The sequence below is a fragment of the Neoarius graeffei genome, chromosome 16, assembly GCF_027579695.1.
Source record: "Neoarius graeffei isolate fNeoGra1 chromosome 16, fNeoGra1.pri, whole genome shotgun sequence".
NCBI lineage: Eukaryota > Metazoa > Chordata > Actinopteri > Siluriformes > Ariidae > Neoarius > Neoarius graeffei.
Window position 1 is genome coordinate 54,811,380 of NC_083584.1, and position 25,958 is coordinate 54,837,337.

The following is a 25,958-nucleotide window of genomic DNA, read 5'->3' on the forward strand; positions in this document are numbered from 1 at the left end:
GGGTAAAGAGGGTAGGCTATCATAGATTCTATTCGGAAGAGATCAACACAATTCTAGACTCCCAGAAGAGGAAGAGCTAGCACTAGAGAGTTCACCGGCGTTTTCATGCGCCATTTCCATTGAGTAGAACCAGAGTAGAACAGCCAGTGAACCGCAGCGTGTTCTTCCGCTGACGTCACAGCATGGCCGCGAGCCACGGACCCAGTTTTCTTGCGCTGTGCAATTAAAAGTTGGATATTCGCGTAACAACAGCTTCTTTTCACGTAATTATAACAGAAATCTAACATGTTTGCCATGTTGTATAGTTTATTTAAGAAATTGCATAGTCATGTTCGTGTCATCAGCACTTTAAGGTGAATCTGAAACATTTAAACTTTCCACACGTGTGTGGGGGGGGGGGGGGGGGGGGGTACATACCCTGGCAGGAACGTCCTGCAGGTCTGATAGCCAAAGTCCTTTCCATCACACTCTTCAGCACCGTGGTGACGATATCCATCTCCACAATAAGCCTTTTTACAGCCTACATGGTGATTTAAAATCAGCTCTTTTCCTCAGTATGAGACGTCTGAAACTTGAACGTGTTTGTCTCGGACCTCATGACCTACCTACACATTCATCTGTGACCACTTTGTTTCCATCGTCACACTCTTCTCCATTTAATGGCTGCACCTTTCCATCCCCACACATCCATGTCACTCTCTTCTTCCTCCCCTGTGCATGGAGTGGGAGTAGCTTTGGGGGGAGTGTAATAATAATTACTTCACAAATATACGACAAATAAACATCATACTGTAGCCTCGGTCTGAGGGAAATGTTTTGGGATTTTCTGGCCTTTTCTCAGCATTGATAATCTCATGAAGGCTGAAATTTGATTCATCTTGTAGCAGCATCACAACCTGATCATGACCACATATAAAGAAGTGAAGTACGGTACCTGAATCGGTTGCCACCCATCCGTGTCTTTAAAGTAGAGGGATTTCTGTTCTTTGCAGAAAGCGAGAGTGTTATCCATGTTGAGGTCGTTCAGCTCCTTCTCCCTGTTCACGACGAATATCTACAGACAGAAAACTCAACTCAACCCCACTGAACACCTTTGGGATGAACTGAAGCCTCAACATCCCGACATCAGTGTCTGATCTCACTAATGCTCTTATAGCTGAACTGAATGAACACAAATCCCCACAGCCATGCCCCAAAATCTAGTGGAACCTTCCCAGAAGAGTGGAGCTCATAACATCAGTAAAGGGGAATAAATCTGGAATGAGATGTTCAACAAGGACGTATGGGTATGATGGTGAAAAGTAGCTTTGTGGCAGTGTTGGGATTTGATTTCACAAGCTTGTGATCAATGGTTTAGAACTTCAATGGCCGATTGGCACCATGAACTCACCGCTGAAACTTTGGCCAGTTTGTCACGGCGCTGCAGTGATGCACTACCAGGGCCATTCGTATCAAAGGAGCTGCAGTCACACTGTCCAGGAGGACCTGGCATCCCTGTCTCACCTTTCTCTCCTCCCACATACAGCACTGTGCACCATACACAGATTTATATTCAGGATGATGACAACAAGTACACGCTGCACTCAGCATCCTGTGTTTAGTGCTCAAAATATTCCTCTGTTTTCATATTCGGATTTAACTCTCCCATTATTCCCTGGATACATCGGAAAATACCAGGGGGGAAAAAAACAGGGCTGCTACAAAAAAAAGGCATTCATTCACAAATTACTGTATAATAATAAATAGCAGAATATGACTGAGTAAGCAAGCATTGTTTCAAAGCGACCATCTTTGCCCAAAATCAAGAAAATACAGTATTTACAGTTGAAAACAATAACAGCTGTCTAGTAATATCTGATCAGATTTGCTTTAGTTTAGGTTCGGTGTATTCCAGAAAGATCAGAAGATTTCACTGAACTGTAGTTTTTCAGATGACGTTATTGAGGTGGGAATTATGTTGAAACCTGGCAACCCTCCCCACACTGTCTTTTAAAGGTCACAGGCAAGGGTCAGACGTGGAACATAGGATATCAACTTTATTTTCCAGAAGAACGACCCAAAAAGCGAATTCAATCTTCCTGGTGTCTAATTTGCACCCTAAAATTGAATAAAACGGTTAAAATATACTGGTTTGCGCAAGTTCCAAAGGTTTATTTACATCTCACTTATGTGCACTTTCACTGCCAGGGGACCATCGTCGTGACATCATTCAAGGCAAACAGACTGGGAGCAGCTCTGTGTTTACTTGCGAACCGAGCACACGTGTACGGACTTTGGTCGTGAGAGGTTGTGTAAAATGTCTGAAAGCGATAGCGATTTTGAAGTAGGAACTCTCCAAATTAAATATCAAGAGGTGAAACCATATGTATGAACCTACGGCCGTTGTGAAGCAATCAGTGAATGTGGCTCACTGGTTTGACCGTGCGGCCTCGGAATCGGACAGCGACTCGGCCGACTCTGATCGCGGTGACCCCGGACCTCAGCAAGACTCGCGCCCAAACGATTTATCCTGGTAGTTATGATAAATTCCTGCTTTCGTTGTAATACTAAAAAAGAGCCCTTTTGAAGAATAATTAAACCGCCTCCCTAGTGGATAGAGGTAACGATTACTTGACAGTGCGCCAGTAAGCCACATTAGCCTGCCATCCACGGCATTATACTATTTATAGCCGACTCTAAGTGAGGAAATATCCCTTTGTCTCATTTCCACAATGATTGTACAGGATCCCTCAGGATTCCTGACTTGTCAATTGCAAGCAAAGGTAAAAATGTTTACCTCCAATCTTCTCCTTTTTGCTTGAGCGTTGCTGCTCCGTTTCTTCTTTGACTGCTTGATTTTGTTTCACGCGCACAATCCACTCTCTCCGCCTCTTCTCCTTTTTCAGAAAAAGCCAATCCACTCTCTATGCCTCTTCTCCTCCTTGGAAAAAGGTAAAAACTTCTTCCTGAACCGGTCCCGTTGTTACAGTTCACTGCACAACAATAAGGCATGGTTTTTCTTTGGAAATTCCCGAATGCACGTCTGCACTCAAGCCGAATGGCAATGTAAGTAAACGGAAGTGGACTCAACTCAAGCGGTTTGTTTGGCTTAAATGACGTCATGCGCCGAGTGGTCACGAAAATAGCCAAACAGAAATTCGTGATCCGCACTAACTTATTTTAATTATTACTTATTAACAGTACTTCTTGGGACCAGAAGAAAATTACAGAGGGTTTTTTAACATATAAAGTATCAAATGCACATAAAATTAAAACCGTTGCCTATGAGCTTTAAAGCTCCACTGGGGCCTCATCCACACCACTATTGTGAAGCCTTCTGTTAAAATTCAAAGTGAGTCTAAACAGTGGTGAGCATCTGTAAGCCTTTGCCCCCTTCCTGGTTGGGATCCGTCATATGATAGATCACAACTAGCTGGTGTGAACTGATGAATCACCAAATTGTGAAGAAAAAAAAATATTACACAGGTCCATTACTGGTTGGTTGGTGCTCTTTCGATCGTACATTTTAATTGCATTCTGAACACAGTTTTACTGCTCTATAAACTCTGAATGGAATTGACTTCTTTTCAGTCACCTGAAGCAGGAACTCCTGGGGGTCCTGGCTGTCCATTGGGTCCCAGAGGACCAGCCGGCCCCATTGGCCCCATTCGACCAGTTTCGCCTTTAGATCCCTGTTCGAAACACACAGAAGAACCGGTTTATCAGGAACGGTAGAGATCCTTTAGTATGATCCCACCCCTTTAGTTTCTTGTGCTAAATCCTTGAAGTGATACCGCAGGGGAGGAATCCAACAGGCACTAGATACCTACAGCTCACTGAGCTCTACGTAAAAATCTGGACAGCTCATAGCCTATTCCCCGCCGTAAAGACGAGTGAAGCCATCTGGCCGATCATCTTACCACTCACATCGCGTGTATTTGGTTTATGTGTCAAACTGTCGTATCCGATCAAATTTGCCCCAAGAAACGTATTTCCTGACTTTTTTTCCCTTTCATTACCTCCTCTTATTTTCTCAACTTTACCCCCATTCCTTACATATCTTTAGCGCTCCCCTTCACTGTTATTGCCCCCCTGCTTCCAGTTCAGTCTCTGATCATTTTTTTTTGAACGGCTCTTTTACTACTATAATTATTTTTACGGAGATTATTTCAGTTTTTCTTTGTACAGGAAATCATATATCGGACACCATCCGGGAAATGAGCTGGAAATGTGACCAACCCTGATATAAGAGTGCTTATCAGTATACTTGCACTCAATTTAAACTAAAATCTCATTCTCATCTCATTATCTCTAGCCGCTTTATCCTGTTCTACAGGGTCGCAGGCAAGCTGGAGCCTATCCCAGCTGACTACGGGCGAAAGGCGGGGTACACCCTGGACAAGTCGCCAGGTCATCACAGGGCTGACACACAGACACAGACAACCATTCACACTCACATTCACACCTACGGTCAATTTAGAGTCACCAGTTAACCTAACCTGCATGTCTTTGGACTGTGGGGGAAACCGGAGCACCCGGAGGAAACCCACGCGGACACGGGGAGAACATGCAAACTCCACACAGAAAGGCCCTCGCCGGCCACGGGGCTCGAACCCGGACCTTCTTGCTGTGAGGCGACAGCGCTAACCACTACACCACCGTGCCGCCCTAAACTAAAATCATATAGTTAAAACAGACAATCATGCCCATTTTGTCAGTTTGTACAAGTGGGTGTGACATGCGTAGATGATCTACATTGTCAATTGAGCTTAGCCTCAGCTAAATGAAAATAACTCCTAACCAAACTAGAACAACAACATCTCTTTTTATTTGCATCCCTCACTGCCATTTCTGCCTAAGGCAAATCCTTCTTTCATTTAGGCGACTGAGGTTAATTTACTCAGTTCATTTTTTCTTTCTGAATTTGAGCCGTTGAACTCGAGCGCTCACATCCAATATCAAACACGTCTAGACTTTGGCTTTGATCTAGTCTGGGACATTTCCATCGAAAATCTGACACAGTCACAGTGTTCGTCCCAGATATCAATGTCAGATTTTCAACAAAAACATACAAGATAATAAGACAGCTTTGCTGGTTTTTTTTTTTTTCCTTTTGCTTATAAAATGCTATAAAGGGTCCGTGGAAATGGCATTATGCACACACGTAAAAACGATCACACGCTATCAATACTCGCAGGTGAAATATCCGTCCACAACCTTTGACTTGACGATTTGTACAGTTCACTGCTGCACATGCAGACATTTTTCTTGTAATTTTTCTCATCAGCTATATAAATAACTTGTCTAATTTTGTGTAGCTTCAAGTAGCCTAAATGACCGTTCCGCTCCATGATGTGAGTGGTAAGATGGCAGCCAGATGGCTTCACTCTGATGAGCCTATGAGGTCTCCAGATTTTTACATAGAGCTCAGTGCTACAGCTACATGAAGCAGCTAGTCCTAGGCATTTGGGAATTGGGGAAGTACAGACCTGCCAAGCGGCACGGTGGTGTAGTGGTTAGCGCTGTCGCCTCACAGCAAGAAGGTCCTGGGTTCGAGCCCCGGGGCCGGCGAGGGCCTTTCTGTGTGGAGTTTGCATGTTCTCCCCGTGTCCGCGTGGGTTTCCTCCGGGTGCTCCGGTTTCCCCCACAGTCCAAAGACATGCAGGTTAGGTTAACTGGTGACTCTAAATTGACCGTAGGTGTGAATGTGAGTGTGAATGGTTGTCTGTGTCTATGTGTCAGCCCTGTGATGACCTGGCGACTTGTCCAGGGTGTACCCCGCCTTTCGCCCGTAGTCAGCTGGGATAGGCTCCAGCTTGCCTGCGACCCTGTAGAAGGATAAAGCGGCTAGAGATAATGAGATGAGATGAGACCTGCCAAGGAAAAATCTTCTGTCCAGTATGACTTCACAGTGGGCATGCGTCATGTTTACACTCTCACATACGTGCATGTACACATCCAAAAACTGAGACCTCGTAACCGATTTAGCACAAGATCAGGTAACTGAATGTGTGAGGCCAAGCCCAGTGTGTCTGTGTGCCAAAGTGTGCTCTCTAGTGCTTGTGAACCTTATGCCACTCACATAAATCACAGATTCACTGTGTGTTTGGTGGTGAATCAGTTCAGATAGAAAAAGCTAGAGCATGAGTTCTGAGGTGGAAAATATGTCCCCTTTCTCAGGGACCATAACACAAGCTCAAGGAAAGAGACTGACATTAAATATTCTTGGTATTTTACTGACCATCAGTGAGTTTAGTAGGAAACATTGGGAAGAAACGTTTGTGGTATCCAGTCAAGTCAAGTTTATTTGTATAGCGCTTTTAACAGTAAACATTGTCACAAAGCAGCTTTACAGAATTTGAACGACTTAAAACATGAGCTAATTTTATCCCTAATCTATCCCCAATGAGCACGCCTGTGGCGACGGTGGCAAGGAAAAACTCCCTCAGACGACATGAGGAAGAAAACTCGAGAGGAACCAGACTCAAAAGGGAACCCATCCTCATTTGGGCAACAACAGACAGCATGACTATAACATTAACAGTTTTAACATGAAGACAGTTTCGTTGATGTTATAAACTCTTCATTGATGGAAACTTGAGTGCAAAACTGTTCATGACAACTGCAGTCCTAAAGTTAGCAAGTCAACTGTAGTCCTCAGCCATAAAAGCATTACTGTAAGAGTCCAGAGCGTCCTCCAGGTGTGACTTTCAACTGTCCATATGGGGCCGTCCTCCACAGGAGCGATGTGATGATACTCCAACCAGACACAGGGCACCAGGATGGATCAGGCAGGTCCAAGGAGCAGAAGAGGTCAGCATCTCAATCCCAGGACCGACATGTAACTCAGAGGGACAGATTTTTTTGGGGGGGACACAGGTTGTTAGGTATGCCCAATGTCACCTGAATAAGTAGGAACAGTATACATATTGCACTGAGTACAAGCAGGGACTCCAGCAACTAACTATGACAGCATAACTAAAAGGGGAGAGCCAGAAGGTAACACAGGCATGAGGGAGCCCCGGGACATAAAGCAGCCAGCCACTACACCGTCAACAAATTCGAGTGAGCAAGCGAGTGGGGGACTGACAGCATCCATACATCCCAGTTTACCAAAACACTCTATTGGCCTTTTCCACTACCCTTTTTCAGCTCACTTCAGCTCACTTCAGCCCGACACGGCTCGCGTTTCGACTATCTAAAAACAGCACGGCTCAGCTCGCTTCAGCCCTGCTTAGCCCCCAAAACTCGCACGGTTTTGGAGTGGGGCTGAAGCGAGCCAAACCGAGCCGAGTGAGGCTGGGGGCGTGAGCAGACACTCCCCTGTGCACTGATTGGTGAGGAGGAGTGTCCTCACATGCCCACACACGCCCCGCGAGCACGCTGGGATCTGTAAACACCACAAACCCGGAAGAAGGAGAATTACAAATTACGAGAATTATGAAGCCTTATGCACCTCGCCTCATCTATACGCTCTTGCCAGTATCTGTTGGCGTTGTCGGTGACAACAAGCCACAGCACCAAGACCAGCAACACTAACGACTCCATGTCCTCCATGTTTATTGTTTGCTCTCCGGGTTGTGAGACTACCGCTTAAAAGATCACTGATGTCACTGTTTGCGCCGCCTAACGACATCACCTGACGTCCACCCAATGTGTCCACCCACTTCCAGCCAGCACAGTTCAGCACGGTTGTAGTCAAAATGCAACTCCAACAGCCCCACTTGGCTCGACTCAGCCCGACTCAGCACGGCACGGCTCAGCCGCGTTGGTAGTGGAAAAGCGGCATATGTCTGAGGATCCTCCAGATCTACACATTTACCTCATAAACACCATTAACAAAAGGCTTGACTAAACAGATATGTTTTCAGCCGAGACTTAAACGCCGAGACTGTGTCTGATTCCCGAACACTACTTGGAAGGCTGTTCCATAACTGTGGGGCTTTGTAAGAAAAGGCTCTGCACCCTGATGTAGCCTTCACTATACGAGGTACCAGCAGATAGCCTGTGTAACAGAGTTTAGCTGTTGATTCCACTTGACACAGTGACAAGCAATCAGATTTGCTGTTACATACAATATGCATCATGGACACTCACTGGTTGCCATGGCTCCCCTCAGCACATAAATACTGGCTGTGACGTTACCTCAGTACCAGTACGTGAGGATTGAGCCCATGGTAGCTTACTCAAAGCACAGCACTGTACTGAAACTGTGAAAATAATGTAATGCAATAACACAGCTAAAATTATATTATACTTAAGAAGGTGGCGAACACATTGCACTTAGCAGAATGAGTCAAATTGGTTGTGTATTGTTGTTACATATTGATACGATAGTTAGCTACCTTAGCTCAAAGGCTAAGCTAATATTTGCTAACTTCTTCCCGTGAAGCTGTGCTGAAAGACTGCTGTATATGAACGTGACCAACCAGTGGGTTTCCTTGCTGTCCTACAGGTGCATATGTTTATGTTTGGGTTTATGTTTATGTTTATTAATTATTATTTATGAATAATCTGGCCAGTACATGAGGATTGATCCCATGCTGTGCCGAGAGACTGCTGTATATGAACATGACCAACCAGTGGGTTTCCTTGCTGTCCTACAGGCAATAAAAGTGCATTCAAACACTGAGAAAGTGTCGGCCTTTGTCACAGAAACACAACACCGCAGACAACGGTTACACCTGCACCTTTTGATCCAAGTAGGCGTGGAGAGTCATAGAGGACCAGAAGTTCGCTCAGGTACTGTGATGCGAGACCATTCAGTGCTTTAAAGGTCAATAGTAATATTTTATAATCAATATGAAATTTGATTGGAAGCCAGTGCAGTGTGGATAAGACAGGCGTGATGTGGTCATATTTTCTAGTTCTAGTAAGGACTCTTGCTGCGGCATTTTGAACTAACTGGAGCTTGTTTATGCACTTATTGGAACATCCAGACAGTGAGGCATTACAATAATCCAACCTGGAGGTAACGAAAGCATGAACTAGTTTTTCCGCGTCATGTAGTGACATTAAATTTCTTATTTTAGCAATATTTCTGAGATGAAAAAAAGCTATCCGGGTGATGTTATCAATCTGAGTTTCAAATGAAAGACTGGGGTCAATAATTACCCCGAGGTCTTTTACTGCTGCACGTGAAGAAACAGAAAGGCCATCCAGAGTTACTGTGGAATCAGAAAACTTACTTCTAGCTACATGTGGTCCGAGTACAAGCACTTCAGTCTTGTCAGAGTTAAGCAGAAGGAAGTTAATAAGCATCCAGTGTCTAATGTCCTTCATACATTCCTCAATTCTATTAAGCTGGTGTCTCTCATCAGGTTTTGCAGAAACGTACAACTGTGTGTCATCAGCATAACAGTGGAAACTAATACAATGTTTACGAATAATATCACCCAGAGGTAACATATATAAAGAAAAAAGCAGTGGACCCAAGACAGAACCTTGTGGAACACCAAACTTTACCTCAGTATGTCTAGAAAAATCACCATTTACATCAACATACTGATAGCAATCAGTTAAATAAGACCTGAGCCAGGAGAGGGCCGTTCCCTTAACTCCCACAACATTTTCTAGTCTGTCCAGAAGAATGGAATGATCAATGGTATCAAATGCTGCACTAAGGTCAAGCAACACAAGCAGCGAGACACAGCCCTGATCAGAAGCCAACAGTAGGTCATTTACTACTTTAACCAAAGCTGTCTCTGTGCTATGATGAGGTCTAAATCCTGACTGATACATTTCATGGATGTTATTCCTATGTAAATATAAGCATAACTGCTGTGCCACAGCTTTTTCAAGGATCTTGAAGATAAAGGGGAGGTTTGATATTGGCCGATAATTGGACAGCTGACAGGGATCAAGGTCAGGTTTTTTAATCAGGGGTTTGATAACTGCTAGTTTAAAGGATTTGGGTACATAGCCAATCGTAAGAGAAGAATTTATTATTTTTAGAAGCGGTTCAATTACTTCAGGTGTTATCTGTTTGAATAGGCGTGTAGGTAAGGGATCTAGTACGCAAGTTGAGGCTTCTGATGCCGAGATTAAGTAATTCAGTTTCTCTAAGGGGAGTAAAACGTTCTAACTGCTGATCTGATACAGTTATATTGTTAACTACAGGGTCACTTACATTGTCTGACCTTAAATTAGTAGTTTGAATTTTTTGTTGGATATTCTCAATTTTGTCATTAAAAAAATTAATGAAGTCATTGCTACTACATATTGCAGGTGTGCATGTGTCTATAGTGGACTTATTCCTAGTTAATTTTGCTACAGTATTAAAAAGGAATCTAGGAATATTTTTGTTATCTTCTATTAGGGAGGAGAGATTTGTTGCTCTAGCAGCACTAAGAGCTTTTCTATACTTCAGGAAGCTCTCCTTCCACGCTAATTTGAACACTACCAATTTTGTTTGACGCCATTTACATTCCAATTTTCGAGTGGTCTGTTTTAAAGTGTGAGTGTCATCATTATACCAGGGTGCTAATTTTTTTGTCTCTGACCATTTTCCATTTAAGAGGAGCTACATTATCGAAGGTATGGTGGAACACTGACTCTAAGCATTCAGTTGCCTGATCAAGTTCTGCAGGGGCTGAACTTGTCCAGTCAAATCAGCCCTAATCATTCTGGTGCATGCAGTGGTAAAGAGACATGTTCATGATCAGAACTACCAATGCTTTCAAATACCAATATGGTTTGAAGAGTATCTGTGTTTAATTAGAGATATAAGACATTTCATTGACTGACATCTGTATGATGATCTGTGTGTAATAACTCATCAACTATCTGAATCAAATTCACTATCTATGTTCAGTCTCTGGGAGAGTTGTAGTTTATGTTGTAGAGGATAATTGGTTCACATTCAGGGCCCCTGGGTGGGACCCTACACAGGAACCAATAAAGAGAATCTGTAACCCAATACAGGCAAAACAGCACCTTGTGCTATGCAGAAGATAGTCTTACATTTATACAGCTGACTTCTTTCTTGCTTTTCACATCACATACACCAAATCATTAAGACATCCAGCTCTTTAAAGGATATACACAGAACCTTTATTTTTAAATAAATTTCTGAGTGGATAGTATCTCCATCCTTGACTCTTGTATGCTGCATAAATCTCATCTCATCTCATCTCATTATCTCTAGCTGCTTTATCCTGTTCTACAGGGTCGCAGGCAAGCTGGAGCCTATCCCAGCTGACTACGGGCGAAAGGCGGGGTACACCCTGGACAAGTCACCAGGTCATCACAGGGCTGACACATAGACACAGACAACTATTCACACTCACATTCACACCTACGGTCAATTTAGAGTCACCAGTTAACCTAACCTGCATGTCTTTGGACTGTGGGGGAAACCGGAGCACTCGGAGGAAACCCACGCGGACACGGGGAGAACATGCAAACTCCACACAGAAAGGCCCTCGCCGGCCACGGGGCTCGAACCCGGACCTTCTTGCTGTGAGGCAACAGCGCTAACCACTACACCACCCTGCTGCATAAATGGGAATTAAAAATATATATATTTTTGGGAGTTAAAATCAATTGCAAAGTTGGCATTTGAGCTGCCCCGCTGAGCCAGCCAGCCCTGAGTGCGTGACGTCACAGCGGTAACCGGTTTTAAGGCCGAGGCCTTTGACAGCTATAGACCAAAGTCATATAAATAAACAGTTATGGTGAAAGTAAGAAATACCATTACCAACTTGCTCAACTAAGACTGATTTGACTTCACTGATTGTGGGTTGACTCTCATTAAAACAGGATCGGTGTTATAACTTATGCAACATACATGTACATGCATGCATTTTCACTGATAAAACGTAAAAGGCTAATTAAATAATCAGATGAACTGAGACAATCACATTCTGAAGCAAATTAAATAATCTTATACCGCTAACTTAAACACACAACACAAGTTACATGTATTAATCTAAATGCAGATAAACAACGTGGTGTTTTTGTTCTTTTGTATCCAAATGAGAGTCAGAGCTTACCCGTCTGTGTTCTCGCTTCTTGAAGGCCGATCTTGTGGCTGACTGTTTTGAAACAATCTGACTTTCAGTTGTTTGTTCGGTTCTCTGTTCATTTGCTTCTTCCACGTAAGGGCGAGATATTGCTGCGGAGGCAAGCATATCCAGCGGAGAAATGAGATGGCTGGTCCACTCATTCTCCATTTTCTCCATACTGAGTACTCCGCCATTACTGCTCGGCTCAGGCAATTACTAAAACCCGGGACAGGACGGGACGTCACCGGCTTTAGCAACAACTGCGGGGAGGTCACGTCTCGTCTTGTTCCGTCCCGGGTTTTACCAACAACCCTCGGCTCACACTCTGGGAGAACTGGTACAACTGAACTCATCTCATCTCATCTCATTATCTGTAGCCGCTTTATCCTGTTCTACAGGGTCACAGGCAAGCTGGAGCCTATCCCAGCTGACTACGGGCGAAAGGCGGGGTACACCCTGGACAAGTCGCCAGGTCATCGCAGGGCTGACACATAGACACAGACAACCATTCACACTCACATTCACACCTACGGTCAATTTAGAGTCACCAGTTAACCTAACCTGCATGTCTTTGGACTGTGGGGGAAACCGGAGCACCCGGAGGAAACCCACGCGGACACGGGGAGAACATGCAAACTCCACACAGAAAGGTCCTCGCCGGCCACGGGGCTCAAACCTGGACCTTCTTGCTGTGAGGCGACAGCGCTAACCACTACACCACCATGCCGCCCACAACTGAACTTCATCTCATCTCATTATCTCTAGCCGCTTTATCCTTCTACAGGGTCGCAGGCAAGCTGGAGCCTATCCCAGCTGACTATGGGCGAAAGGCGGGGTACACCCTGGACAAGTCGCCAGGTCATCACAGGGCTGACACATAGACACAGACAACCATTCACACTCACATTCACACCTACGGTCAATTTAGAGTCACCAGTTAACCTAACCTACATGTCTTTGGACTGTGGGGGAAACCGGAGCACCCGGAGGAAACCCACGCGGACACGGGGAGAACATGCAAACTCCACACAGAAAGGTCCTCGCCGGCCACGGGGCTCGAACCTGGAACTTCTTGCTGTGAGGCGACAGCGCTAACCACTACACCACCATGCCGCCCACAACTGAACTTACTTTCCTTAAATAAATAAATAAATACTTTTCTTGTAGTTTTATGTAATTGTTGATACTGCACCCTCTTTCAATACAGGCTTACTGTATAGCCAACGCTCCTCAACAGATCAGAGGTCTCGTATGAGTCTTCAGTAAAATGCACAAAGCAGAGGAGAGACCACTTCGTAGGCGCCCAATGTGTCCGTGAACTTCTCGCAAAACGAGTCCAAATCTTTGTAGTTTGAACATTCTTGGGCCATGAATGCAATGTAAATCCACCTTCTGTTGTTTTGCTGCACCCATCAGCAGCACATCTACATGGCATGGCAATAAAGTAGCTCAAAATGGAGGATAGGAGTTGCAGTCAGCTCTGTGTTTTAGTATAGCGGAAATGGCGATGAGACCGATAGACTTCCTGCTGTGACGTTGCGGACGTCAAGGTCATTCACTCAGACCGCTACCTATATAAATTACTTTAATCATAAAAATTACTATATTACATTTATTGTTTATGCTTAAAACTATTCTAATGCCATTCTTGAGGTCTCAAGGCGTTTATAAACAAAAGTGAGGCCATGGTTCTGCGTATCTCCTTTAAGAAGCTACGACTCAACAACCAGCAGTAACAGCATGTTGAGTATTCTTTGGCCCATTACAGCTCAGTTTGTGTTTAATCAGAACCCATCCATCCATTATCTGTAGCTGCTTATCCTGTGCAGGGTCGCAGGTAAGCTGGAGCCTATCCCAACTGACTATGGGTGAGAGGCAGGGTACACCCTGGACAAGTCGCCAGGTCACCGCAGAGCTGGCACATAGAGACAAACAACCATTCACACTCTCATTCACCAGTTAACCTAACCTGCATGTCTTTGGACTGTGGGGGAAACCGGAGCACCCAGAGGAAACCCACACAGACACGGGGAGAACATGCAAACTCCACACAGAAAGGCCCCTGTCGGCCACTGGGCTTGAACCCAGGACCTTCTTGCTGTGAGGTGACTGTGCTAACCACTACACCACCGTGCTGCCTTTAATCAGAACCATTAGGGAAAACTAACACCATCCATGATTTTTTGCTGGGTTTCTTCCCTGATGATGTTCTGCCACTTCTTTGCCTCAGCTGTCTTCACTTCCTGCTTGTTCTCATGGTATTTCATCTTCAGTTTCATCTTCAGCAAGTAAAATGTAGCTCAGTTAGATTCAGGTCAGGTGATTGATGGCTATTGGAGAACATTCCATTTCTTTACCTTAAATAAGTCCTAGGTTGCCTTTGAAGTACACTTCAGGTCATTGATCAGCCATATGATAAGGTACGCTTCAGGTCATGAGCAGTTCCTTCCCTTCTCCTTACTGTTCTCATCATTCTGATACAAGTTGATCTTTGTCTCATCTCTCCATAAGATGTTGTTCTAGAACTGTACAGGATCTCTATTCTGGTCTTCCTGCTTTTGAGGCTTACTTGGTGTACATCGTGAGGTAAACCCTGTTTATTTACTCCGATGAAGTCTACTCTTGACTGTTGACTTTGCCGCAGATACGCCAACCTCCTGGAGGGTTTTCCTCATCTGAGGAATTGTTGTGAAAGGGTTTTTCTTCAAGGGAAGAAATTATTCTGACATCCTTCACCATGGCTGCATGGTCTTCCAGGCCTTTTGGTGTTCCTGAGCTCACCAGTGTGTTCTTTCTTTGTAAGAATGTACCAAATAGTAGATCTGGCCATAGGTATTTTTTTTTTAATCTCGCTGATGGACTTGTTTTGATTTTTCAGCTCTTTGGCTTTCACACAGAGTCCAAATGCAAATGCCTGACGTAATCAATTCAAGACTATTTATCAGTGTACTTGTAAGTCAGATAATAAGGGAATAACACACACCTGACCATGGAACAGCTGATAACTTATCAGAGTACACTTGTAATCTAGAAGCCACTACTTGCTTTAGATATATTCAGAAGATTGCTATGTGGAATGGAATCGACCCCTACAGTCTGGGAAAGAAGAATTTGTCATATGATCTCGAAAACTACCCTTCAGTCGAGTTCCCCGACATCTCGAACTATCTGGTGTTGCAGACGTCCTTCTACACCGCAAAACAGATGAAAGCGTGGAAGAGTATGGAGGCTTACAACTTTTTTGTATGTGACTGGGTAAAGGACCTCGCTATCAAGTCGCTGGTGAATGAATCCTGTATTGTTTTTGCCTGTGCAAGTATGTTGTTTTTTTAAAAAGTTTTTCATTCGTGTCTTTACAACGAAGCGTTGCAAGTTGAAGTGTAAACAAACAACAGTTCGCTTGATTCTCACTTGTGTTGGCTCTTATCTCTCAGGTAAATCATTCACAAAGATCACCAGAAACCCCTTTAAAGACCTGGATCTTAGTTACACAAGACAGAGAAGTGATCACGGCGCATTGTAACTGTATGGCTGGGTAAGGATTTTGTCGCGACCTTCATGCATATGGACTTTGTGAGGAGTAAACAAAGAAACAGCTGGGGACTTTAGCACTTCGTGACAAAAAAAAGTACCATAAAATATAGCAAGAAAAGTACTTGGAAAACACTAACAACATAGCTGAGAGGGAAATACAAACCTTTCACCAAGTGATCACTGCAAACTCGAGCATGCTTCGACTCGGCTCCCTTCGATTTCAGTGAGAGGCTCAAAAGCCACCTTTCTCGACGTCTTTTAGTGAAATCCTGTGGTCATTCACCCTTTTTATTAGCTCACAGAGAACCCTGAAGAAACTTCTATAAGTTTCATGGTTTGATCGATTTGAACAACCTAAAACAACGCAAGCGTAAGGCATTTTTCATGCGAGCAATGCACCTTTTCCGTACAAACGCTTTGTCAACTGAGCTTTGGTAGACCACCAGCTAAAGTTGTGAATAACTAATGAGGTGGATGTGACGTCACGTGAAAACCAAGAATACTTTCACATAAGTATAATTTGCCAGATCTTTGTCCACTCCTGCTCAAACCCCCAAAATTATAGCAGCTAATTTGTGTGCGCTTCATCATGGGTAAATGTTTCTGTAGTATTTGTGCGTGTGTCTGTTTTCACCTGCTTTCCTCTTTTGCCTGGGCGTCCTGTAGGACCACGTGTCCCTGTCATACCAGCCTCTCCTTTCGGTCCCATTGCACCCTGAGAGACACAAACATACAGACGTAGAGACAGAAAGCCACAAAGTGAGTGAGGATAAACATACACAAGCACACACACACAACAATATACAACATATGAAAGAAAATTCTGGAGCGCTTACCTTCTGTCCCAGCATGCCAGCCTGTCCGCTTACACCCTACAGACACAGTCACAGGGACATCTTATTCTCTCCCCAGGCCTCCTCAGTGACGCTACATATAAAGTACCAAATTAAACCTGCAGTGTTTAATGGGTTACCACACCTTGTCTCCCTTTGGACCTGGAACTCCTGGTTCTGCATGTGAACCCTAAAAAACAGATCGAAACTCTGAGACAAATTAACCATGTGATAGAGACACAATGTTACAGTAGCTCCATGTTATTTCTGTTTGAAAAACAAACCTTCTCTCCTTTGTATCCAGACAGTCCCTGTGTTAAAAAAAAAAAAAGGGGGAAAGGTGCATAACTTTAACTGATAGAACTGCTATTTTCACTTGGGTGCGTCTCTATACAGTGATATAAAAGTTTACATGCCCCTGTTAAAATCGCATATTCAAAATGAACCCAAGAGAAATCGTCAGATCTTTTTCTACCTTTCAAATGAAACAGCAACCAACAACATTTCAGGTAAAAACAAATAGAAATGTTGTAAATGGGGGGGGGGGAGAGAGATAACCTGGCTACATAAGTATACACACCCCTTAACAAATACTTAAAGTTAAAGCACCTTTTGCTTGTAATTCAGCACTCAGTGTTATTATGTAAGATTCTACCAACTTAGCACATCTTCATTTGGTTATTTTATTCCACTCTTCCTTGCAATAATCTTCAAGATCAATCAGATTGTGAGAGGATCTCCTGTACACAGCCCTGCCACAGGTTTTCTATAGAACTGAGATCTGGGTTCTGACTGGCCTTTCCCAAAACGCCATTTTCTGAAGCTGTTCCGTTGTTGACTTTGATTTGGATTTCCTGGAAGGTGAAATGGTTCTTCCTCTTCAGTCATCTAACAAAGACCTAAAGTTTTTTTGGGTTTTTTTGCCAAAAGACATTGGTATTTGGAGCTATCTATTATTCCCTTTATCTTGACAAGAAGCAGTTCCATAGCATGATGCTCCCACCACCATGCTTCACCATGGGTACGGTGTTCTTTGGGTGATAAACTGTCTTGTTTTGTACCAAACATATCTTTTAGAATTATGCCCAGGTTTTCTATAGAACTGAGATCTGAGTTCTGACCGGGCCTTTCCAAAACGCCATTTTCTGAAGCTGTTCCGTTGTTGACTTTGATTTGGATTTCCTGGAAGGTGAAATGGTTCTTCCTCTTCAGTCATCTAACAAAGACCTACAGTTTTTTGGGTTTTTTTTTTGCCAAAAGACATTGGTATTTGGAGCTATCTATTATTCCCTTTATCTTGACAAGAAGCAGTTCCATAGCATGATGCTCCCACCACCATGCTTCACCATGGGTACGGTGTTCTTTGGGTGATAAACTGTCTTGTTTTGTACCAAACATATCTTTTAGAATTATGCCCAGGTTTTCTATAGAACTGAGATCTGAGTTCTGACCGGGCCTTTCCAAAACACCATTTTCTGAAGCCGTTCCTTTGTTGACGTTGATCTTGGATGTGTTAAGGATATGAGATGTTGTTGTTACATGCAGGGAGTGACCAGTAGTTTCCAGTTGTTTCTGCAGCTGCTTTAATGTTGCTATAGTTCTCTTGGCAGCCTCCCTGACAAGTTTTCTTCTTGTCCTTTAGTCAGTTTTGGAGGGACGTCCTGTTCTTGGTGATGTCACTGTGGTGCTCCATTTTCTCCACTTGTTCATGATGGCCTTCATGGTTGTCCATGGTACAGCTAAATTTTTTGAAACTCTTTTGTATCCTTCTCCTGATTGATAGCTTTCCACAGTAAGATCCTGTACATGCTTTGTAAACTCTTTGAGGACCACGGCTTCAGCAGTCAGATGAAACCACAAAGATGTGAAGAAACTCCTATAGAAACAGCTGCTCTTATATTTGGGGTTAATCAGAATCACGTCATTGATGACAGGTGTACGATCATTAGTTTTGATCATGAGTCTGAATGTGATTGATTCATTCTGAGCACAGTCACATGGCTCATTAAAAAGGGGTGTGCATACTTATACAAGCAGGTTATACTTGACCCTCACCTTGGCTCCCACTGGTCCTCTCATCCCAGGGTTTCCCATCAGTCCATGATCTCCCTTCTCTCCCTGTTGGCCACAGTGGATGAGCAGAGTATAAAGACCAAGTGGACAGGAAGTGCCACTCCGAGCACAGTCTGGGGGTTTGAGCTTTTAAATGTAGCATGTTTAATGCTATAGCATGTGTGACACAAAAGGAGAACTCACTTTAGGTCCCTCGGGCCCGGGCCATCCTGCAGAACCTGGGTTCCCAGGAAGACCAGGCTGGCCAGTGCGACCCTACACAAACACACACATCAGTCTATCAACAGTGTGTCTATAGCGGTTTGCATGTGAAGCCAACAGTGTAGCTGAAAGGCTAGGAGCAAAAACCTAATTCACAGAGACTTCATACTTTAACCATTTACATTTGGGGTGTGGCAGTTGGTTTCATTCAGTATGTCTACATGCACACTAATATTCCACTATTATTCCGAATATGACAATATTTGGGATTTGATACGGGTTGTATAAACACCATATTCCGTATTTAGCATTTTCCAATTAAGACATGTGGGATAGGTATCTGGTTATTTAGCACAAAAATCTTTTAGCACAAATCCAAAGTCTTTTAGCACAAGTTCTAAAGTCTCGTAGCACAACTCTATGTTCTTTAGCACAGCTCTGGATTATGATCACAATCATCGAAAAACAAAACCTCATCTTGCTATAGGAAGGAGTTTATTATGATTGCTTAGGGAACGGAAGCCAGAATTTCTGCTGCTGTGCATGTTAAGGATCAGTTGTTGATCCTGGAAACATGGACTGAAAATCCAATTATTTGGTGCCTTTGGATATTTGTAGTTAAGCCATAACAAGCCTTGAATTGTGGCACTTTCATAGATAACTTCAGTCACTTCTGATCATATCACAAATTCAACCGACTGTCAATAATTATGCATTTGCCAAATTAATTAACCAGGGGATTATGTCTCTTGCCCTGCTTGACAACATGTGTTTTGCCGACTAAGAGTGAGTCTATTCCTAAAAACTTACTTAAATTATTAAAAGTCCATTTGATATCACATATTACTGTTTTCATATCAAACATAGCGGTTTCAAGATGGCAGAGTGGGAAAATACAATCAAACATCTTTAAATATAATCAGTAAGTATTCATAATAAAGATTAAGTGTTAATGGAGCTTGTGCTAAAAGACTTTGGATTTGTGCTAAAAGACTTTTGTGCCAAATAATTGTAAACCTTGACTGACATTCATTGGATTGACCAACACACTGTACAATGGGAAAGTTCAAGGAGCTCAGTGCAGATCTCAGAAAGAGGATCATAGATTTACACACTCAGGAACTGCAGATTCCAAGATCATCAGTTCAAACAACTGTATGTACGTAAGTACAAGTTATTGGTATAAGGTTATGTCTCTTGCCCTGCTTGACAACGTGTTTTGCCGACTAAGAAGTAGCCAACAGTTGTGATATGTAAACAAACGAAAGAAACTTCCACTAAAGTATCCTAGAACGAATGGCAATTAAATAAAAGTGCAATATAAACGTTCAATGAAATTAACGTCTTCCAACTTCTTAAAGCGTGTGCATTTTTAGTGGCACCTGCAGTTTAATGGATTATTTTACTTTCTTGCATTTAGAAATCCCCTCCTTGAACTGCCACCTTATTGTGGTGGAGGGGTTTGTGTGCTTGAATGATCCTAGGAGCTATGTTGTCGGGGGCATTATGCCCCTGTCAGGGTTTCCCAAGGCAGACAGGTCCTAGGTGACAGGCCAGACTAAGAGCAGTTCACCAAAACCCCTATGGAGAAAAATCCAAGGACCGTGACGTCGCCCGGGATGACGCAGCCGGGGCCCCACCCTGGAGCCAGGCCCGGGGTTGGGGCTCGTATGCGAGCGCTTGGTGGCCGGGCCTTTGCCCATGGGGCCCGGCCGGGCTCAGCCCAAAGAGGTGACGTGGGCCCGACCTCCTGTGGGTTCACCACCCACAGAGGTAGCAGTAGGGGACTGGTGCAATGTGGATTGGGTGGCAGTCGAAGGCAGGGGCCTCGACGACCTGATCCCCGGACACAGCGGCTGGCTGTTGGGACATGGAATGTCACTTCGCTGGGGGGGAAAGAGCCTGAGCTTGTGCGGGAGGTTGAGAGGTACCGGCTAGAGATAGTCGGGCTCACCTCCACGCACAGCTTGGGCTCTGGAACCCAGCTCCTCGAGAGGGGCTGGACTCTCCACTTCTCTGGAGTCGCCCGTGGTGAGCGGCGGCGGGCTGGTGTGGGCTTGCTTATAGCTCCCCAGCTCAGCCGCCATGTGTTGGAGTTTACCCCAGTGAATGAGAGGGTCGCCTCGCTGCGCCTTCGGATTGGGGAGAGGGCTCTTGCTGTTGTTTGTGCCTATGGCCCAAATAGCAGTATAGAGTATCCGGCCTTCTTGGAGTCCCTGGGAGAGGTACTGAGGAGTGCTCAGACTGGGGACTCCATTGTGTTACTGGGGGACTTCAATGCTCACGTGGGAGATGACAGTGACACCTGGAGGGGCGTGGTTGGGAGGAACGGCCTCCCCGATCTGAACCCGAGTGGTGTTTTGTTATTGGACTTCTGTGCTAGTCACGGTTTGTCCATAACGAACACCATGTTCGAGCATAGGGGTGTCCATAAGTGCACGTGGCACCAGGACACCTTAGGTCGGAGGTCAATGATAGACTTTGTAGTCGTTTCATCTGATCTCCGGCCCTATGTCTTGGACACTCGGGTGAAGAGAGGGGCTGAGCTGTCAACTGATCACCACCTGGTGGTGAGTTGGATCCGCTGGCGGAGGAGGAAGCTGGACAAACCTGGCAGGCCCAAACGTATGGTGAGGGTCTGCTGGGAACGTCTGGCCGAGCACTCTGTCGGGGAGGTCTTTAACTCCCACCTCCGGGAGAGCTTTTCCCAGCTTCCGAGGGAGGCGGGGGACATTGAGTCTGAGTGGACCATGTTCTCTACCTCCATTGTGGACGCGGCTGTTTGGAGCTGTGGCCGCAAGGTCTCCGGTGCCTGTCGTGGCGGCAATCCCCGAACCCGGTGGTGGACACCAGAAGTAAGGGATGCCGTCAAGCTGAAGAAGGAGTCCTATCGGGCCATGTTAACCTCCAGGACTCCCGAGGCAGCTGACGGGTATCGGCAGGCCAGGCGTGCTGCAGCTCGGGCAGTTGCGGAGGCAAAAACTCGGAACTGGGAGGAGTTCGGGGAGGCCATGGAGAAGGACTATCGGTCGGCCTCGAAGAAATTCTGGCAAACCGTCCGGCGCCTCAGGAGGGGGAAGCAGTACTCTGCCAACACTGTTTACAGTGCGGGTGGGGAGCTGTTGACCTCGACTGGGGACATTGTCGGGCGGTGGAAGGAATACTTTGAGGATCTCCTCAATCCCACCGTCATGTCTTCCACTGAGGAGACTGAGGCTGATGACTCAGAGGTGGACTTGTCCATTACCCAAGCCGAAGTCACTGAGGTGGTTTGCAAGCTCCTCGGTGGCAAGGCACCGGGGGTGGATGAGATCCGCCCTGAGTATCTCAAGTCTCTGGATGTTGTGGGGCTGTCTTGGTTGACACGCCTCTGCAACATCGCGTGGCGGTCAGGGACAGTGCCTCTGGAGTGGCAGACTGGGGTGGTGGTCCCTCTTTTTAAGAAAGGGGACCGGAGAGTGTGCCCCAATTATAGGGGAATCACACTTCTCAGCCTCCCAGGGAAGGTTTACTCCAGGGTACTGGAGAGGAGAATTCGACCAATAGTCGAACCTCGGATCCAGGAGGAACAATGCGGTTTTCGTCCTGGTCGCGGAACACTGGACCAGCTCTATACCCTTCATAGGGTGCTCGAGGGTTCATGGGAGTTTGCCCAACCAGTCCACATGTGCTTTGTGGATCTGGAGAAGGCATTTGACCGTGTCCCCCGTAGTATTCTGTGGGGGGTGCTTCGGGAGTATGGGGTTCGGGGCTCTTTGCTAAGGGCTGTCCGGTCCCTGTACGAACGGAGCAGGAGTCTGGTTCGCATTGCCGGCAGTAAGTCAGACCTGTTCCCAGTGCATGTTGGACTCCGGCAGGGCTGCCCTTTGTCACCGGTTCTGTTCATAATTTTTATGGACAGAATTTCTAGGCGCAGCCAGGGGCCAGAAGGAATCCTGTTTGGGAACCACAGGATTTCATCTCTGCTTTTTGCGGATGATGTTGTCCTGTTGGCTTCTTCAAACCAGGACCTTCAGCATGCACTGGGGCGGTTTGCAGTCGAGTGTGAAGCGGCTGGGATGAGAATCAGCACCTCCAAGTCCGAGGCCATGGTTCTCGACCGGAAAAGGGTGGCTTGCCCTCTCCAGGTTGGTGGAGAAGTTCTGCCTCAAGTGGAGGAGTTTAAGTATCTCGGGATCTTGTTCACGAGTGAGGGAAGGATGGAGCGTGAGATCGACAGGCGGATCGGTGCAGCCTCCGCAGTGATGCGGTCGCTTTACCGGTCCGTTGTGGTGAAGAAGGAGCTGAGCCAAAAGGCGAAGCTCTCAATTTACCGGTCGATCTACGTTCCGACTCTCACCTATGGTCATGAGCTTTGGGTAATGACCGAAAGGACAAGATCGCGGATACAAGCGGCCGAAATGAGTTTCCTTCGCAGGGTGGCTGGGCGCTCCCTTAGAGATAGGGTGAGAAGCACAGTCACTCGGGAGGAGCTCGGAGTAGAGCCGCTGCTGCTCCACATCGAGAGGAATCAGCTGAGGTGGCTCGGGCATCTTTTTCGGATGCCTCCTGGACACCTCCCTGGGGAGGTGTTCCAGGCATGTCCCCCCGGGAGGAGGCCCCGGGGAAGACCCAGGACACGCTGGAGGGACTATGTCTCTCGGCTGGCCTGGGAACGCCTCGGTGTTCTTCCCGAGGAGCTGGCCGAGGTGTCTGGGGAAAGGGAAGTTTGGGCTTCCCTGCTTAGACTGCTGCCTCCGCGACCCGGTCCCGGATAAAGCGGAAGAAGACGAGACAAGACGAGGCATTTAGAAATCACAGCAATTATGTAAAATTTAAACAGCTTAATAAAAATAATTGAAATAGCTGTACATAGTTTTCCTTTCTTTTGACCGTTTTCTTTTGTAAAAAATTAAAATAAAGAACAAATAAAATGCTTTCTTTAAACTCTTATCAGCTTGTAAATTTCACTTGACTTTTCATTCTTTATCAAATTAGCAAATTGTAAATAAGAAATATTATATAATTTAAGCTTAGCGCTTTAATAGAGACAAAACAAACCTGGAAGTTGGCTGTAGCAGTGTACTGGGTCAGGGGACGTACTGTGTTAAATAATTTGGAGGGAGGATTGGTGACTAACATACGGGCTCCATCAAACATGGTGGTTTCAGGATGGCGGAGTGGGGAAATACAGTCGCTCGTTTTCGATCAGAATCTCGGTAACTTTCATAAAAAAATTCAAACATCTTTAAACGTGATCAGTAAGTATTCATAATAAAGATCAAGTGTTCTTGGATCTTTTGCTAAAGAACTTAGAGTTGTGCTAAGAGACTTTAGAACTTGTGCTAAAAGACTTTTGTGCTAAATAACCATAAACCTTGGGATATGCAGATATTATTCTGGATTTCGGAGCATTCTTTGGGCATGTATACACCCCGATCAGAATATGCATCTCGGATGTTTTTTTTTAATGGCAGTTTGTGACACAGTTTGTCCACAAAGCATGCAGACAACAGCTTTCAAGGTAAATGTAAAGGAATATGAGTGGAATATTCATTTTCATTATCCATGTAAACAGCTTCGTAGGAATAATGGCTTTTTTGGAATAAGGGCAAAAACTGGAACATTTTGTGCATGTAACGGTAGCGACTGTGTCAATTTATACATTTTAATAAATGTGCTTACTTATGCTGTATGCAGGAAACTGGCTTAATTTGTTTAATTCATAGTCAACGATTTTAGTGAATCAGATGAAGTGACTATTTTAAACTGAATTTTTTTTCTTCTTGAGGCACAACAGAAGCAGATATTTCCTCCAAGCAGATATGGAATATAATACACATATGACCAAAAAGGTTTGACACACTTTTATTGCAGGATGTCTATTAAAAAGAGGTATTTCACCTGACGTCACAGGGTCACGTGACACCCCGGTGTCCGCCATTTTGGACGGCAAGCTAGCTAATGTCAACATCATAGTACCTAGTATGTTGCTGTAGCAACGTTTACGTTCAGTCATTTGGATGACTGTTAAAACCTTTCAGTCTCAAGTTTTTCCTTTACTGTATTTACTAGTTTACTGAGCCGGCCAGCCCCGGAGCGCTAGCTAGCGCTAGCTAGCCCCGGCCAGCCCCGGAGCGCTAGCCAGCCCCGGAGCACTAGCTAGCCCCAGCCAGCCCCGGAGCACTAGCTAGCCCCAGCCAGCCCCGGAGCGCTAGCTAGCCCCGGCCAGCCCCGGAGCGCTCGCTAGCCCCGGCCAGCCCCGGAGCGCTAGCTAGCCCCGGCCAGCCCCGGAGTGCGCTCAGTAAACTAGTAAATACAGTAAAGGAAAAACTTATAATGGGCCATGTCTCAACAGACTAAGAAGTTATTTCAATGACATTTAATAACATTTTGTTTATCCTGAGGACTGAAAGTAAATGAAAATGTGAACAAATCTTAGCTGTCAGTGAACAGTCCTGGTGGAAGCAGGTAAACGTCGTTCTCTAAGCCTGCTAACCTCAATTTTTGCAAATACCTCTCCCTCTGCTCGCCCTGTAAATGCCCTATGTCGCTGGATAGTGAAGGTGTTTTCTGCATCTCGCTCCTTTTTCTTTTATGTTTTTCGTTTGTCGCCTTCCTCGCATTCAAACTGATTCGAGCCGTGCCGTCCAAAATGGCAGCATCACATGACTTGGTCACGTGAGTGAAATACCTCAAAGTGATGCACTTCCAGTAACAAAAGAGACTGTGCTATATTCATAGGCAAGCAGTATACAATGTCTTACAAAAGTATTCATCCCTCTTGGTGTTTGTCCTGTTTTGACGCATTACAAGCTGGAATTAAAATTAATGTTGAGGGGGTGAGCACCATTTGATTTACACAACATGCCTACAACTTTAAAGGTGAAAATTGTTGTTTTATTGTGACACAGACAATAATTAAGATGAAAAAACAGAAATCTGTGGGTGGTAGAAATGGGCAACTGGACTTGCTTGAAGATTCCTGAAAACGTTTCACCTCTCGTCCAAAAGGCTTCCTCAGTTCTGTCTGACTAATAGGGAGTATCAGATATTTATCCTCTCCTGGATCAGAATCAGAATTCTGATGACCAGCTCATCTAAGGTGTCATTGAGGCATCATGTTGGTGTGGGTCACTGGAGGCTGGGTGTGAACGGCGAGTCATTAGGGTGAACGGCGAGTCACTAGCCTTCTTGGATTGTGATGTACACATTAGACAAGACAGAAGCCTTAGCCCATGTTTACATTAGACCGTATCAGCGGATCATCAGATTAACGTTTTTAAAACGATTAGTGTGCACACAGCAACGCCAATACAGTACAAGGTTCCCGCGCGTCATTAAAAGTCATTAA

General features: G+C 45.1%; 1 protein-coding gene across 2 annotated transcripts in view; it reads right to left on the bottom strand.

The window, feature by feature from the left end:
* The window catches only part of wu:fc38h03 (acetylcholinesterase collagenic tail peptide), a 47,133-nt gene that overhangs the window by 2,556 nt on the left and 18,619 nt on the right, over window positions 1-25,958 (bottom strand). For both annotated transcript variants that reach the window (XM_060943192.1, XM_060943191.1), the window contains 11 exons: window positions 18,608-18,679; window positions 18,407-18,469; window positions 16,636-16,662; window positions 16,497-16,541; window positions 16,355-16,390; window positions 16,153-16,233; window positions 3,575-3,671; window positions 1,391-1,527; window positions 935-1,054; window positions 606-732; window positions 418-520 (listed from right to left, as the gene is read on the bottom strand). In XM_060943192.1, coding sequence (XP_060799175.1) covers window positions 418-520; window positions 606-732; window positions 935-1,054; window positions 1,391-1,527; window positions 3,575-3,671; window positions 16,153-16,233; window positions 16,355-16,390; window positions 16,497-16,541; window positions 16,636-16,662; window positions 18,407-18,469; window positions 18,608-18,679 — 908 coding nt within the window. The remainder of the gene's footprint in view (window positions 1-417; window positions 521-605; window positions 733-934; window positions 1,055-1,390; window positions 1,528-3,574; window positions 3,672-16,152; window positions 16,234-16,354; window positions 16,391-16,496; window positions 16,542-16,635; window positions 16,663-18,406; window positions 18,470-18,607; window positions 18,680-25,958) is intronic.